The sequence below is a fragment of the Thalassophryne amazonica genome, chromosome 7, assembly GCF_902500255.1.
Source record: "Thalassophryne amazonica chromosome 7, fThaAma1.1, whole genome shotgun sequence".
Taxonomy (NCBI): domain Eukaryota; kingdom Metazoa; phylum Chordata; class Actinopteri; order Batrachoidiformes; family Batrachoididae; genus Thalassophryne; species Thalassophryne amazonica.
In genome coordinates, this window is record NC_047109.1 from 90,421,578 (window position 1) to 90,436,722 (window position 15,145).

Here is a 15,145-nt window from a genome sequence, read left to right on the forward strand (position 1 = left end):
AAGGTCTCGCCATCCGTGTTTAGTTTAACAATCCCCATACCCGCATGCAATCCCGCGGCATCCCGAAAGCTGAGCCATCCACGAACAGGGTTAGATCTGCATCTATGGCGTGATTATACAAATGTTCTCTGGCTCTCAAAAATTTCTCTGTCTCTGCACACAGTTATGTGGAGTACCATCTAACGGTGTGGTCAATTTGGTGGCGGGATTCACCGTGTGACAACGTTGTATTGTTATTTCTGAGCGGACAACACAACTTCAGATCCAGTGCGTCTAGCTTGTGTTAAGACAAAACGTTGACTGGTTAGCAGGGCATGTAACTGATGCGACGTGTACAACGTTACTGAATGTCCCATGATTATGGATGATGCTTTTGAAATGCAAAGGCAGCTGCTGCTAGACCCTGATAGCATGGTGGCAATCCGTTTCAATGTTGTCAAGCTTTGTACTAATAGGCCAATGGTTGTTTTCCGTCATGTGTTTCCTGCATTAGTACAGCACCGCATAACCAGCTTTTTCAGTAACATACAAATGGAAAGGTTCCCATATCGGGTACCTAACGCGGGAGCAGATTTGCATGTCTGTTTTTAGGGCCTCAAAAGCTCCCGTTGCCTGATCTGTCCAGACGAGGAGAGCTGCATTGCTTGTTTGCCCCACTGCTCTAATCATGGCACGCAAAGGTGCAGTTTTATAGCATAATCACAAATCCCGGCAGACTGTACCCTGCCATCCCAAGGAATGAAAGCATCTGTTCCCACTGTTTGGGGTTTGGGAGCCTTGATTATAGCGCCACTTGGCTTGGGGCTATACATCGCGTGGTCCCACACAACGGTCTTCCCAAGTATTCTACTTGTTGTTTGCAGAACTGCAATTGTCCTTACTTACTTTGACCTCCATCTGCCAATGCATGCAATACAATTAATGAATTTTTCACACTGTTCTTGAGTCTCTGATGCAATAAGGAGATCATCCATATTGCACCAATGTACTGGGTATATCAAGGTGTTGTAAATCTTCAGCCGGACTTTGTTAAAGATGGCTGGGGACAGGTTCAGTCCCTGAGGTAGCCGTGTATACGTTAGCTGTTGTCCCAGAAATGTGAATGCAAAACAAATGTTGTGAGTCTGGGTGCACAGGCACACTAAAATAGGCTGAACACAGATCAATTACTGTGTACCATTTTGCTCCAGCAGGGATGCTTGATAGTATAGTATGCGGATCAGGTACTATAGGTGCATCCATTTCTATTAATTGCATTGATAGGACAGCAGATCATGTACCAGCCGATACTCTTTGGTATTGTTTTTTAGGGATAGGGTAGATAGGAGTATTGCATGGGCTTGCAGTTTTTATTAAACTCCAGCTGCCATTAGTCCCTTAATTACTGGTTTTATGCCTTCAATAGCCTGAGGTTTTAATGGATACTGCCTTTGGTGAGGCAGTTTTGCTCCCGGTTTTACTTTTTATTTTTACTGGTAAGGCTGTTTTTACTAGTCCTACATCTGTTTTGCTTTTGGACCACACCACTGGTGGTATTTGCTCTAAACAATTTCTCTTGTTGGGCCGATAACACCATCTGTCCCATCTGGTCTAGGATTGAGCTCCACTTTTTGAGCTATAGCCTCATCATTACTTTTAAATTAATTCGTACAAACTGCTGGTCTTTTGACAGATGTACTTGTGGACTTCCATGTTTTGCCATTCTTCAACTTCTGAGGCTGTCTTTACCATTGGACCTAGGTCATAGGGATTCGTACTTTTCTGAGACTAAAAGGGTCACATGAGGTGTGGCATTCGGCACTTGATACCATTGTGTTCAGCTGAAGTTAGCTTGACAGAAGCTGCGGCCCCTTGGGGCCTAAATAAATTTCTGTGGTGGTTATGTGAAACAGCCGTTGATTCATCAATGCATCCCGCAGCATGCATAGTCAGTTTGTTCTTGTTTGGCATCGAACATCAGGGTGACATGTAAAGGTAAACTAGATGTACATACTGCTTCATAGTGTTGTTCTGCCCAGGGCTTCCATTTTTCCCATTCCAGTTGAAGATTTGAATTTTCTGGTTGTAACTTCAGCCAGTATACCATGGGTTGCACAGGTCGGACCTTGTTTTCCATGTCCATAAGCACCATAATGTTGGCGAGTGCTTCGTCGGGAAGTGTATTTGCAGTCCTTGAGGGGTACACACTATCTGGGTTTGTAGCTTACATAAAATGTCTCTTCCCAGCAAATTCACAGGTGTATTTTGTGAGTATAACAGGGGTGCTTCAATTGTTTTTCCTGCAATCGTTACAGGAAGTGGGCGTGTAGACGGTATTATTTGAGTCTTCCCAGAGAAGCCGATGGTCTTAATTACAGACCCAGAGAGGGGAGATGAGCAGCCCATTTCCCTATGCAAGAGTATGTTGCCCCTGTATCCACCATGAAAGGGAATCTCTGTTTTGTATATTAACAGTGACGGTTGGCTCTTCCTTAGGTATCATCGAAATAGCCAATGCCACCGTTTCCCCCTCTGTCTCTCTAGGGCCTCCCTATTGCCAATAGGCAGAGGGTCCAACCCAAGGTCGGGCCGGACAATTTCTCATTCGATGTCCAGGTTGTCCACAGCTCCAACACTCATTAGAGGGTTGATCCCCTATTGGGGGTGTTGGTCCCATAGGCGGTCCCGCTTGACTGTTCCTGGGAGCTGAGTTTTGGAATCTACTTCCAAATGAAGGTTGGCGAGATCCTCTTCGCCACCCTCCTCTTTGACCTTGAAAGTTCCGTGACTCTCCTCTCCACCCATGACTGTAGGTGGGTCCATTTCCGGGTGTGCCAGTGCTATGGTAGTGATAGTGATGCTCCACTGGTGCTGAGACTTCTCCTGCAGCAGTGCTCCCTGCTGCTCCTTGGGGGCTCTGTGTGGCTGTTACCACAGGTGCCTGTATGGTGGCAGCAGTGTTTGTCGTAGGGGCTAGGCTTGCCGACTCAGAAGGAACAGGGGTCATCATTGGTGCCTGGGTCTTTGTTTTTTCTTTCTTGACTTTGGTTAGCTCTCCCAACTGCATCTGCACCAATTTTTTCGTCAGGGATTTTGCTGCATCTTCTTCTTTTTGTTTTTCTTTCTTGTAGATTTCAAGATGGTGACAAATATGCTCAGAGTATAAAGCCCAATTCATTTTTCGATAGTCCCACGACTCCATCTAGGGCTTTCTGAACCTCATCTGGTAGAGCCTTTTTTACAGTTATTTTAAACAGGATTTCATGTTGCTGGAGAATGGTTCCATGCATTTCCTGTTTCCTCCGCCCATCTCTTCTGGAATCGATGCAGGAACTTCTTTGGGCACTCTTCAGGTGTCCACCTCATCATCCAATTTAGAGGGATCCAAGACCTCAGGGTACTTTCTTCTCAGTCCTTCCCACATGGAGTTTCTATAGCGATTAAAGGGGACTTCATCATGTTGATTAGTGCCCATCATTTGTGTTAGTCCAACCTTTCCTGCTAATTCTTCAGTGTCATGTTTTCCCATGACATGCATTAGCAAGGCTTTTATGTCACCTAAAGACAAGGTTACCCCTGCAGTGCCTTCTTCTAAGGCAGTTATCCATCTCCCAGCTCCTTGGGTGATGTCTGGCAGTCTGTTGGCCAGCCCCACCATGTCTGTCCAGCTCCATGGGGTATACACATGATGACCATTTCTAACCACCAATGGGCATATGAGGTCTTCGTCCTCCTCTTCTTCTGTGGGGGCTCCTACTGTCTTCCAGATCGAGTGCGACTGACTGGTTCCAGGCAGTCCATCCAGTCGGTTATATTCTGTTCTAAAGCCGCTAGTCTTTGGCTACACATCGTTGTCTTTGCCTGAGTCGGGCCTCTTTTGCACGTCTCAATGATGATCTCACCAGAAATCTTTCGGGTGGGGTGGCTGTATAATGTGATTCCCTTGATTGGGCGTCGACTGTTGTAATATTCTTCTTTCCTCGGTGTCCCTATGTCTTTGTATTCTTTCCTTCGCTAGCCGAAGTTGCTCAGCTAGTTCTTCATTATCTCTTCTGGCCAGATCCAGTGTGCTCACAGTAAGCTCTTGCGCCACTCTTCGGAGCCTCTATAGCCTGTGAAGGTCCAAGTCGGCTGACTTATGGTGGGAGGGGGACGGTTTTCAGTGGACCTCGATGTGCAGGCGGAGCCTTCAGGTCTCTCTCTTTATCCTCGTCTGCCTCCGTGTCACTGGTTATTTGTGGCCCCCCCTGCTGGTCGTGGTGTGCGACCACTTACTTTCGGACTTGGAGACCTTGTATGATCCATTTGACAGACTGAGGACCTGTCTCCTTGTGGCTCTCGAGCTTTTAGTGTCAGTGTGAATTTGCCCTCCACATCCATGCCTTGGTCCTCTTCACGAGTTCCTAATACAAATTGTCCAGCTGTCTTTCCCATATCATGACGTTTATATGGGGGTGGCTCTGCTTCCCAGCTCGGTGCACTGGCTTTAGTCTCTTTGGATCTTTCCTCTGTCATTTTTTCTCTTTTCTGCTGTAGCCTCTGTGCTTCCTGCTTGAACAAGGCCAAAACTTCTTTTTCTTCAGTGCGTTTTTTGTTGTTTTTTACGTTCTTCTGCTGATCTTTAATTTCTTTTTTTCTGTATTTCTACCGCAACTGCTTCACACATCACCGGATCAAATGATCCCACCAAAGGCCATTGCCTGCCCCCATGTGACCTTTTGTGCCACTTTCTCATACATTGGTTGGCCTTAATGCATTTTCCTGGATATTTTCTTAGTACTAAGTCTAGCGGGGTACTTTCCCGACCTTGACCTTGAGAGTTACCCATGTAACCCTGACAACGCTATGTGAGGTGTTTCTATGGTGTTCTGGTAGTCCCTCAGGGGCTGTCCTGATCCAGACCAATAACTTGCCGGCTGTAACACCTGTTTTGTATTTTAAACCCTTAAAAGGATTAAATTTCCAACTGTTATGCCCGTCTTCTTTTTCTTTAACTAAATACGAAAATTTACCTGTTTCCCACCGAACCTTCCTTGGGACCACAGTCAGAGTCAACCTAGGAAACAGTTCTTCACCTGGATCGGTTGGCAGTGTTATTAAATGATTTAATGGTATGCTAAGTTCTTTATTAGGATCAGCACAAAGCAGCTCCAGCCACGGGGTTAAACCCTGATGCCACAGACGTCTTATCAGCAGCTCCCAATTAATTAGAGGGAATTGTTCTTTCTTTTGTTTCAGATTGATTACCTTAGTAATCTGCCATAATTTCTGATTGATCTCTTGTTCGTCCTGCCAATGTTCTGCTCCTACCCTGTCAAAATAGGTCCTTTCCAGCCAAAAATGTGTCCTGATTCCCTGGGTTTCGATGTCTCCGTCAGTCAAGTAATGTTCTGGGAGTATTATTTCATCATCACTTAAGTCTCCCATCAATGACTGTCCCAAGCATTGATCAGTCTGTCAGCTTTTTCACTATACTCTAAGCTTTATCTCTTTTGATTTATAACCAATTTTATTTATTTAATCCTCTTACAACCCTAACACTTCCTAATGTCTTTGCTCCCGACTTTCTATTTTCCTTCTAATTTTTTTTTTTTTAACTTTCTGCTTCTCGTCTTTTTCTGCTATGTTTGTTTATTAGTTTTCTCTCTTTGAAATAATATATTTACATAGCACTCTTCTCCTGTCTTTTTCTTCACTGTCTCTGTTTCACACTTTCCTCTCTGCCTGTCATGCACCTCCCAAGTCCTCCTGTTGGGTCTAAATACCTCCCCCTCGTACTCTTTCACATTAATCTTGTATGTCAGCAGCTTGCAAGCCTCACAGCTTTGCTTGCACCTCCCCGCTTACTCTCCACTCTCCCACCACACAATTTTCACACAGCTTTATACACAAAAATTATTAAAACAACTTTCTATATATCTCTATCTAGACTTCTGCCACTTTTCAACTCCGCGGCTTTAAACAACCTTTTATTCACTTAACACCCAATGGTTCTGTTTAAGCATGTATCTCTCTTCACGTAGACAGCTTCTCCGGCGCTGTCAGCAACTTAATATATTACTTTTTTACAAGCCCTCTTTGAGCGTACACTATTTCATTTACTTCTACGCCTTACCGCGCCTCGCGTGCGTATCCTGTGCTAATATATTATTTTCACAAGCTCCCTTTCTGAGCATACAATATTCATTTACTTCTACGCCTTACCGCGCCCTCGCGTGCGTATCTGTGCTTAATATATTATTTTTCACACAGCTCCTTCTGAGCATACAATATTTCATTTGCTTCTACGCCTTACCGCGCCTCGCGTGCGTATCCTGTGCCTTTCTGCACTTTCTTCTACCTTTTTTTTTTTCACTTACTGAGCTCCTCGTGAGCTTAATGTGCCTTTGCACTTGAAAATATTCTCTTTTCTTTCTTATAAAAAACTCATATTACTGTGTACTTAATTACTTATTCTTCTCCCCACGCCCCACAAGCGTGTATTTGGTGCCTTACTGCACTATTTCTGCTTCATTAATTCTCATGTATTCTGCACTAACTCTCCATTTATTTATTATTTTTTTATAGTTTTTCTCTTTTCTTAAAAATGACGTCCTTTATTGAGCTCTTTTACTTACTGTCAGCTGTGCTCTTTGCACTTTTCTCTTTAAATCTCTTTATCACGTACGGTATTTCTACTGCGCCCCCCTCAGGCGCTTATCTTGTGCTTTCTCGCACGTATTCTCTTGTTAAACTCTTTTTTTCTCACTTATTTCACTTCAGTCTCTGTTAAACTCTTTAAATAACCTTGTATTACCTTGTATCTATTTGTCAGTATACTCCCCTAAATTAACCCCTACAGCGCATGCTATCAGCCGGCACGTTAGTAATGAATTTCAACACCAATTATTCCCCAAGCATCCAGGTTAGTTCTCCACGCACTCTTTCCGCACCAGAGTTCATGAACATTCCTGACCTTTCACTCACACAGACATTCTTTTTCCCGGGAACACACACACCTTCTGAGCATTTTATCTACAAGGCCCTGATAATTTTCAATCTTATCTTTTTTAGTCTCTTATCAATTTCTTAGTCCAGGTTCTTTTGGGTAAGAGGCAATTAAAAATATCACCTGTCAACTTGGGCGGAAATCCCGACTCACTCCTCCAGATCGTGCAGAAATTATAAAAGGGTTCTGCTTACCTTTTAGTCGTGATCACTGTTATTTACGGTCTGGAGGGATGAGCTGGACTGCCCCAGGCTGCCGGAATGCCCCTGGACCCTCCTGAAGCTGGCTCGCCAAGTTCTGTCGCGGCTCGTCTTTAGTCTTCTCAGGATGTCGTCTTTTAGATAACACAAACTAATTACAAGTGATAGCTAGAAAATGACACAACACTTTAGAATAATTCAGCCTTAAGCAAGATAAAATGCACAGAGTTTTTAGTTTATTTAAGCCTTCGACACAAAGCTTAGACAAACTGAGTCCTCTAGAGAGACTGAATATGACAACCGCGCTCATCTATTTATTGGAGACCCTGCGGGGCATCGCTCCTCCTTCGACTTTTTATTTATTTCATTCCCAGACATGGTTTTCTATTGGAAGCGTCCCTCTAGTGAACCCTAAGCAGGTGTTAGGCCATTATTTCAATGTGACAAACGCTCCCATTAAAACATGAAGGATTTACAAACTGATTTTTTTAAAAGACCTTCAGCCACAGGTGCAGCTGGCCTGAGGCCCCCTCCGCACGTGGCCTCAGCCACACGTGCAGCTGGCCTGAGGCCCCTGCACGCGGCCTGCGGGAAAGCACCTAAAAGGCCTTGGAAAGCCCCTGACAGACTAAATGACTAATAGAGCCCTTTTTTTGGGTTGAACACCTGCTAGTTCAACCAGAGGACATACAGTTCGGATCAGGACACTTGATAGTTCATCACAGTTCAAATATGGACCTAAAAATTCTTCTACAGTTACTTCATCCAAACCATCAACATGTTTATTAGACCCCATTCCTACCAGGCTGCTCAAGGAAGCCCTACCATTATTTAATGCTTCGATCTTAAATATGATCAATCTATCTTTGTTAGTTGGCTATGTACCACAGGCTTTTAAGGTGGCAGTAATTAAACCATTACTTAAAAAGCCATCACTTGACCCAGCTATCTTAGCTAATTATAGGCCAATCTCCAACCTTCCTTTTCTCTCAAAAATTCTTGAAAGGGTAGTTGTAAAACAGCTAACTGATCATCTGCAGAGGAATGGTCTATTTGAAGAGTTTCAGTCAGGTTTTAGAATTCATCATAGTACAGAAACAGCATTAGTGAAGGTTACAAATGATCTTCTTATGGCCCTCGGACAATGGACTCATCTCTGTGCTTGTTCTGTTAGACCTCAGTGCTGCTTTTGATACTGTTGACCATAAAATTTTATTACAGAGATTAGAGCATGCCATAGGTATTAAAGGCACTGCGCTGCGGTGGTTTGAATCATATTTGTCTAATAGATTACAATTTGTTCATGTAAATGGGGAATCTTCTTCACAGACTAAAGTTAATTATGGAGTTCCACAAGGTTCTGTGCTAGGACCATTTTATTCACTTTATACATGCTTCCCTTAGGCAGTATTATTAGACGGTATTGCTTAAATTTTCATTGTTACGCAGATGATACCCAGCTTTATCTATCCATGAAGCCAGAGGACACACACCAATTAGCTAAACTGCAGGATTGTCTTACAGACATAAAGACATGGATGACCTCTAATTTCCTGCTTTTAAACTCAGATAAAACTGAAGTTATTGTACTTGGCCCCACAAATCTTAGAAACATGGTGTCTAACCAGATCCTTATTGTGGATGGCATTACCCTGACCTCTAGTAATACTGTGAGAAATCTTGGAGTCATTTTTGATCAGGATATGTCATTCAAAGCGCATATTAAACAAATATGTAGGACTGCTTTTTTGCATTTACGCAATATCTCTAAAATCAGAAAGGTCTTGTCTCAGAGTGATGCTGAAAACTAATTCATGCATTTATTTCCTCTAGGCTGGACTATTGTAATTCATTATTATCAGGTTGTCCTAAAAGTTCCCTAAAAGCCTTCAGTTAATTCAAAATGCTGCAGCTAGAGTACTGACGGGGACTAGAAGGAGAGAGCATATCTCACCCATATTGGCCTCTCTTCATTGGCTTCCTGTTAATTCTAGAATAGAATTTAAAATTCTTCTTCTTACTTATAAGGTTTTGGAATAATCAGGTCCCATCTTATCTTAGGGACCTCGTAGTACCATATCACCCCAATAGAGCGCTTCGCTCTCAGACTGCAGGCTTACTTGTAGTTCCTAGGGTTTGTAAGAGTAGAATGGGAGGCAGAGCCTTCAGCTTTCAGGCTCCTCTCCTGTGGAACCAGCTCCCAATTCAGATCAGGGAGACAGACACCCTCTCTACTTTTAAGATTAGGCTTAAAACTTTCCTTTTTGCTAAAGCTTATAGTTAGGGCTGGATCAAGTGACCCTGAACCATCCCTTAGTTATGCTGCTATAGACGTAGACTGCTGGGGGGTTCCCATGATGCACTGTTTCTTTCTCTTTTTGCTCTGTATGCACCACTCTGCATTTAATCATTAGTGATCGATCTCTGCTCCCCTCCACAGCATGTCTTTTTCCTGGTTCTCTCCCTCAGCCCCAACCAGTCCCAGCAGAAGACTGCCCCTCCCTGAGCCTGGTTCTGCTGGAGGTTTCTTCCTGTTAAAAGGGAGTTTTTCCTTCCCACTGTAGCCAGTGCTTGCTCACAGGGGGTCGTTTTGACCGTTGGGGTTTTACATAATTATTGTATGGCCTTGCCTTACAATATAAAGCGCCTTGGGGCAACTGTTTGTTGTGATTTGGCGCTATATAAAAAAATTGATTGATTGATTGATTGATTGCAGATTTTTTAATTCTTCCCTCATATGTCCCAACTTTTTCTGATTTGGGGTTGTGTATTTAAATGACATGTGCTTTTGGGCAGGTTGCTGCCATCCAGGCAGAAGTATCAGCTAAGCAGAAAGACTGTGAGATAGACCTAGCAAAGGCTGAGCCGTCACTGGCAGCTGCTACAGCTGCACTAGACACTCTCAACAAGGTGACTTGAGCATTTTTAAAAAATTACTTGATTTTCAGTCTTTCCTGATGAATCGTAATGTTTAGAATTCTTTCTTTCAGGTGAATCTGACTGAGTTGAAGACATTTCCCAAACCTCCGTCAGCAGTGATCAATGTCGCAGCAGCTGTGATGGTACTGCTTGCTCCCCGCGGTCGCGTGCCAAAGGATCGGAGCTGGAAGGCGGCGCGGGCCTTCATGGGCAAGGTTAAGCTGCCATCATGTCAATCACGTCTGCTTGATTAATGGCAATCTAATTTGTCTGTGGGCCTCGACCTTGGCCCTGCCTAACATCTTTTCCATGCTGAGATTACAGCTGGAAAGCTCAATGAATATCCTCACCCACCAGAGGAAAGAGTGCACCTGACTAGTTTCAGCTGCTCTCTGCTATTAACGCAAGTCATAGTAAAAAAGAAACAAGATTCAAATGCACTTTGTTAGCATTAGATTTGTTGCTCTGTTGAAGGTATTTTCATTATATACTCTTACAAATTAGGGAATGTTGAGTGCATTTTGTCACATCAGTTCAGTGAATCCCAATTGATGTCTGAGCTGCATTTCTGCTGACGTACAGCTCTGCAAGAACCACAGTGACCTGCATTGTAGCATTTGCTGCAGATCAAAGTGAGCTGCCAAAAAAGAACACTGACAAGTGTTGCAGAATGAATGTTATTGTCCATTTTTGTTTAATTTCTCTGTTACAGTGAATTTCCAACGTTTTTTTGTAATTGGAATCTTTCTAGTGTTCCTTTCCGCAAGCATTTTAAAGACTACACAGAACTCACTTTTCTGTTTGTGAGTGAAATGTTGCTGAACACAGAACAGGTGATGATTTCAGTGGAATCTGGTTGCTTTAAACACCTGCAACAGTCCTGATAACCATTTTAATAGTGATAAATGTTAAGTGAGAATTGCTTTTTCACAAAGTAGACTACACTGCTTTTTAAGAAGCAGCAAAGTTGATTGTTTTTGTAAATGTAAATGTACCAAATGTAGAGATGAAACTCTAACGGAAGTTTAAAAAAAACTTTGATTTGAATGTATATTTTCATGTTGATATCTATAAACCGTCAAGTATATTCAAATTTCTGCACTATGATTTTAATGGCTTTTCGCAGAGTATTACGTAAAACAAATAAATACTTCAAATATTGTCACTGCCTGACAATCAGGGGCAAAAATGAAACATCTCTATATACAGTAGGCCCCAAAGCATTACTTATTGTTACATTGTAGTTTGTTTTCCCAATTTTTTATTTATTATTTTTTGATGCATGATAATTAGATAATTAAATGCTTTATAGCTGGAGTGGTGTAGTGATATAAAATAGAAGATTATACAATGCAAAATATAAGATTAAATTATGCAGTTGGATGTATATGCTCTTGGTCTCTGTGTGTGGAAACTATGTTTGTACATACAAGATATGTTAAAGCTCAATTTGTTTTCAATCAAACTTGGCTGGTACATTGAAGGTAGGAACGAAGTGGTTTTGATTAGGCTCAATGAAAAAAGTGGAGGTCAAATTTCCATCCACATATATTCTAACATTTATTCATTTTCTAACATTTATTTTGCATGAAGTTTCCCATAAGTGAGATGTTGGCTTGTTTTCTATTGTTTTGTTGTTGTTTGCTGTGTGACAATTTCCAGCAGTTTTCTTGGGTCACAATCAAACTCATGTAGGCTTCAATCAAAGGCTGAGAATCACCAACCCTTTGTTTTGTGGACAGCCCACTCTACCAAAGAGGGATTTTCGATGGTAACACTATGATTTAGGCTGGACCCATAACGTTGTATCTGTTTTTTTTTTTTGTTGTTTTTTTGTCTTTACCTGTGCCAGGTGGATGATTTCCTTCAGGTTTTGGTGTCATATGACAAGGAGCACATCCCCGAGTCCTGTTTAAACATTGTCAAACAGAAGTATCTTAGAAACCCAGAATTCCACCCCGATCGAGTTCGAACCAAATCTACAGCAGCAGCTGGACTTTGTGCCTGGATCATTAACATTGTCAGATACTATGAGGTGAGACACATTGTAATTATAATAAATTGTGACATTTTCTTTTTTTTTTGTCACAAGGGGTAGTTGTCATTTTTCCTTTCCCCCACAGATTTATTGTGAGGTTACTCCAAAAAGGCAAGCATTATCACAAGCTAATGCAGAACTAGAAGCTGCAACAGCCAAGCTGTTGGCAGTTCAGAAGAAATTGTCTGTGAGTGAGATATTTAATTCTTAATGTCATATGGTTTCACAACCCAATTTTGTTTATTTATTTTTATTTATTTATTTTTATATTGATTTAATTCTGAATGGTGTCATTTTCCTGCAGGATTTGGATGCCAGCCTGCAGAATCTTACAGCTCAGTTTGAAAAGGCTACAGCTGAGAAAATCAGTTGTCAGGAGAAAGTGACCCGAACAAACCACACCATAGATCTGGCTAACAGATTAGTCAAGGGTTTGGAGGTAAATGAGGAAGGAGAGAGAGAGGAAGTTGATGGCAGTGCTGATAGTGACTTGGCATGGCCACACATGCAGAGGTGTCTGTATAAGCTTTTTCACACTCTCGCTCGCTTCCGAGTCTGACGCGCGAGGTCAAAGAGCAAAAGGTGTAAACTGCAGTCTCGAGACATCATGACTGACTGTGTGGGCAGAGGGAATGACAGAAACTTTGATTATTTTTCCCGTTGGAGCATTGATTCCTTCAAAGATTTTTGTGAAAATGTGGTATTGGTGTCCAAGGAAGAAAAACTGAATCTTATGCTGCACACAAACTGAAAATTCAGGTTTTGCCCGACTTGACCCACTGCCGACCCAGGCAGTGTCTATTCGTAAATATAGAACCAGCTGATAACTGTTTCGCTTTGTGTACCTCTACAAATCTTCTGCATTACGTTCGTATTTCCGAGTGTGTGAAATAAATTATTCGTGAAGAATAAAATAAAATTAACCGTGGATCTGGTTGGTGAATGGCAGTTGAATGGTGTCTCTAGTAAATAATCATGAAGTAACTGCCTGGTTCATATCCCTGCATGTTCTGTGTCATTTATTAGGCTTATAGGCACATGTGCCTGTGATTTGGATCAATGAATAATGAACACAGGTGGGGTAAAACACACTGATTTGTATCACAACAGAGCAAGGCGACAGATTACGCTGCCCCTTTAAAAGATCACGACTGCAAATCATTCCCCGTGGCTTGGTAAAACAGTTGTATTTTCACTCCTTATAAGTATCTGTAAAATTTTGTTTATTGTGGATTTAGACAGTTGTTTGACTGATGTTGTCACTGACCGACCAAGCGTCTGTTTACTTTTTTACACCTCTCGACCTTTGAACCAACCTGGTCGCGCATGCGCATTCCCAGAGTGTGGAAAGGCTTATTACATGAGTAGAAACATGAATTGGAATAGAAACTGTTATCTCCTGGGAAAGGGAGTGAGAGCCTGGCTCAGCACCAGTGGTAAGCACAGCTAATCTAAAAATTAGCTTTGATAACTGCAAATCTGTTAAGTGAAAAGTTAACTGTGCTGATGCTAAACCAATAAACTACTTACCTCTAACTTTTATAATGTGAATTTTGACGTTTTCTTGTTTTTTGTTTGTTTTGGCTCAAATAGACCTAAAGAGCTGAAATTTTAATATGTTAAAATTATTATGGCAGGATGAGATGGTAATCAAGATGAATAATTAAATGAGCAAATTAAATTAAACTGTATTTTGCAAGCTTATTCACAGTACATTAAAGTATTAAAGGAATAAAAAATATGAAGAATTAAAAATACACATGGAAAATGGTTTCAGTAATCTAATTAATGCATATACTCTGGCTTGATCTCCTGCTTCTCCACCTCCTCGAGGTGATGCTCGTTGCCTTTACCCAATATGTCAGTTTCAATTTGCTGGAAGGTAACTGGTCTTTTTATCATTTCAAAGTTTTCTGAAAAGCTAATCCACTAATAAAAACATTAGTTTCCCTAATTAGCTCTTAGCTGACTAGCACATGACAAGAACACAACACAGCGAGAGCACCCGGTCTGTGCAGCAAACAGATTGTGTGTTTGTATGTGCAGTCATCAACTGTGTTTGTGAGATGTTTCATTCTTTATTACAAATGTTAAAGGTAGAAATGTGGGGCACTTATATTTTCTATATTATGTGAAAAGCACAATGTAAAGTGGAAGTTGTTCTGCTATTTCATTTATGACGAGGCCTTTTTGTGGCTATTATCTATTATCTTTATGGCTGCTAATATGACATAAAAGATGGCCGTATCATTGGCCATTTTACAAGTTCGATTTTCTTATTTTAGAAAATAAATGTGGTTTGCATAGAACAGCTTGGCTTTTAAGCATATCAAGATAAATGTTTTGTCTTTATGGCATTGACCTGGAAGCAATAGTGTTCACCCTAATAAATCAGACCGTCTATATTTAATCATTAACTTACCTCAAAGCCTCAACAGCTGTTGGAAATTAACAACGTCTCACCCCAGACTGAGTGATATTACAGGCAATCCATAATACATTAGAGTGAAATTATAGTGATTTTTAACTGTCTGGGAATTTATTATGTGACATATTCTGGATCCACAGCCTCTGCTAAGAAAATGCCATTCATGATTTATTGTTGTTGGGCTGTCACAGTTGTAGTATTGAATGTTTAAATGAAAGCTAGATTGATGTTAAGTGAATCTACAGCCAAACTTTCAAAGCTGTTGTAAAGAAATTGCAGTTACATTCTGGTCCTTAGATGGGTTGTAGTTTTCCCAGAGTGGAGCCTTGGGTTCCTGGATGCAAACCACTCGGGCAGACAACTGATTCATCTACACCTCTTGAAATTTTCACCACTGTATGCCAACGTGCAATGACTATGCATGTTGCTTGATGCAGCAAGAAACATTTTTAAAAACAATAATTTTACATATACAATACAATCTTACTATAGAAATCTTAAAATTCACGGAAGACTTGTGTAGTAAGGGTGTACTGTACTATTTTAGGTAGTGATCATTTACAGTAAGTCATCTTTCAAGAAAATATGTCATT

The 15,145-nt window shown here is 41.4% G+C and overlaps 1 protein-coding gene across 1 annotated transcript in view; it reads left to right on the top strand.

Moving 5' to 3' along the window:
- Positions 1-15,145, top strand: part of LOC117514523 (dynein heavy chain 11, axonemal) — a 174,447-nt gene that overhangs the window by 124,593 nt on the left and 34,709 nt on the right. The window contains exons 58-62 of the mRNA XM_034175026.1: positions 9,964-10,077; positions 10,158-10,301; positions 11,939-12,121; positions 12,210-12,311; positions 12,429-12,563. Of these exons, the coding sequence (XP_034030917.1) occupies positions 9,964-10,077; positions 10,158-10,301; positions 11,939-12,121; positions 12,210-12,311; positions 12,429-12,563 (678 nt within the window). The remainder of the gene's footprint in view (positions 1-9,963; positions 10,078-10,157; positions 10,302-11,938; positions 12,122-12,209; positions 12,312-12,428; positions 12,564-15,145) is intronic.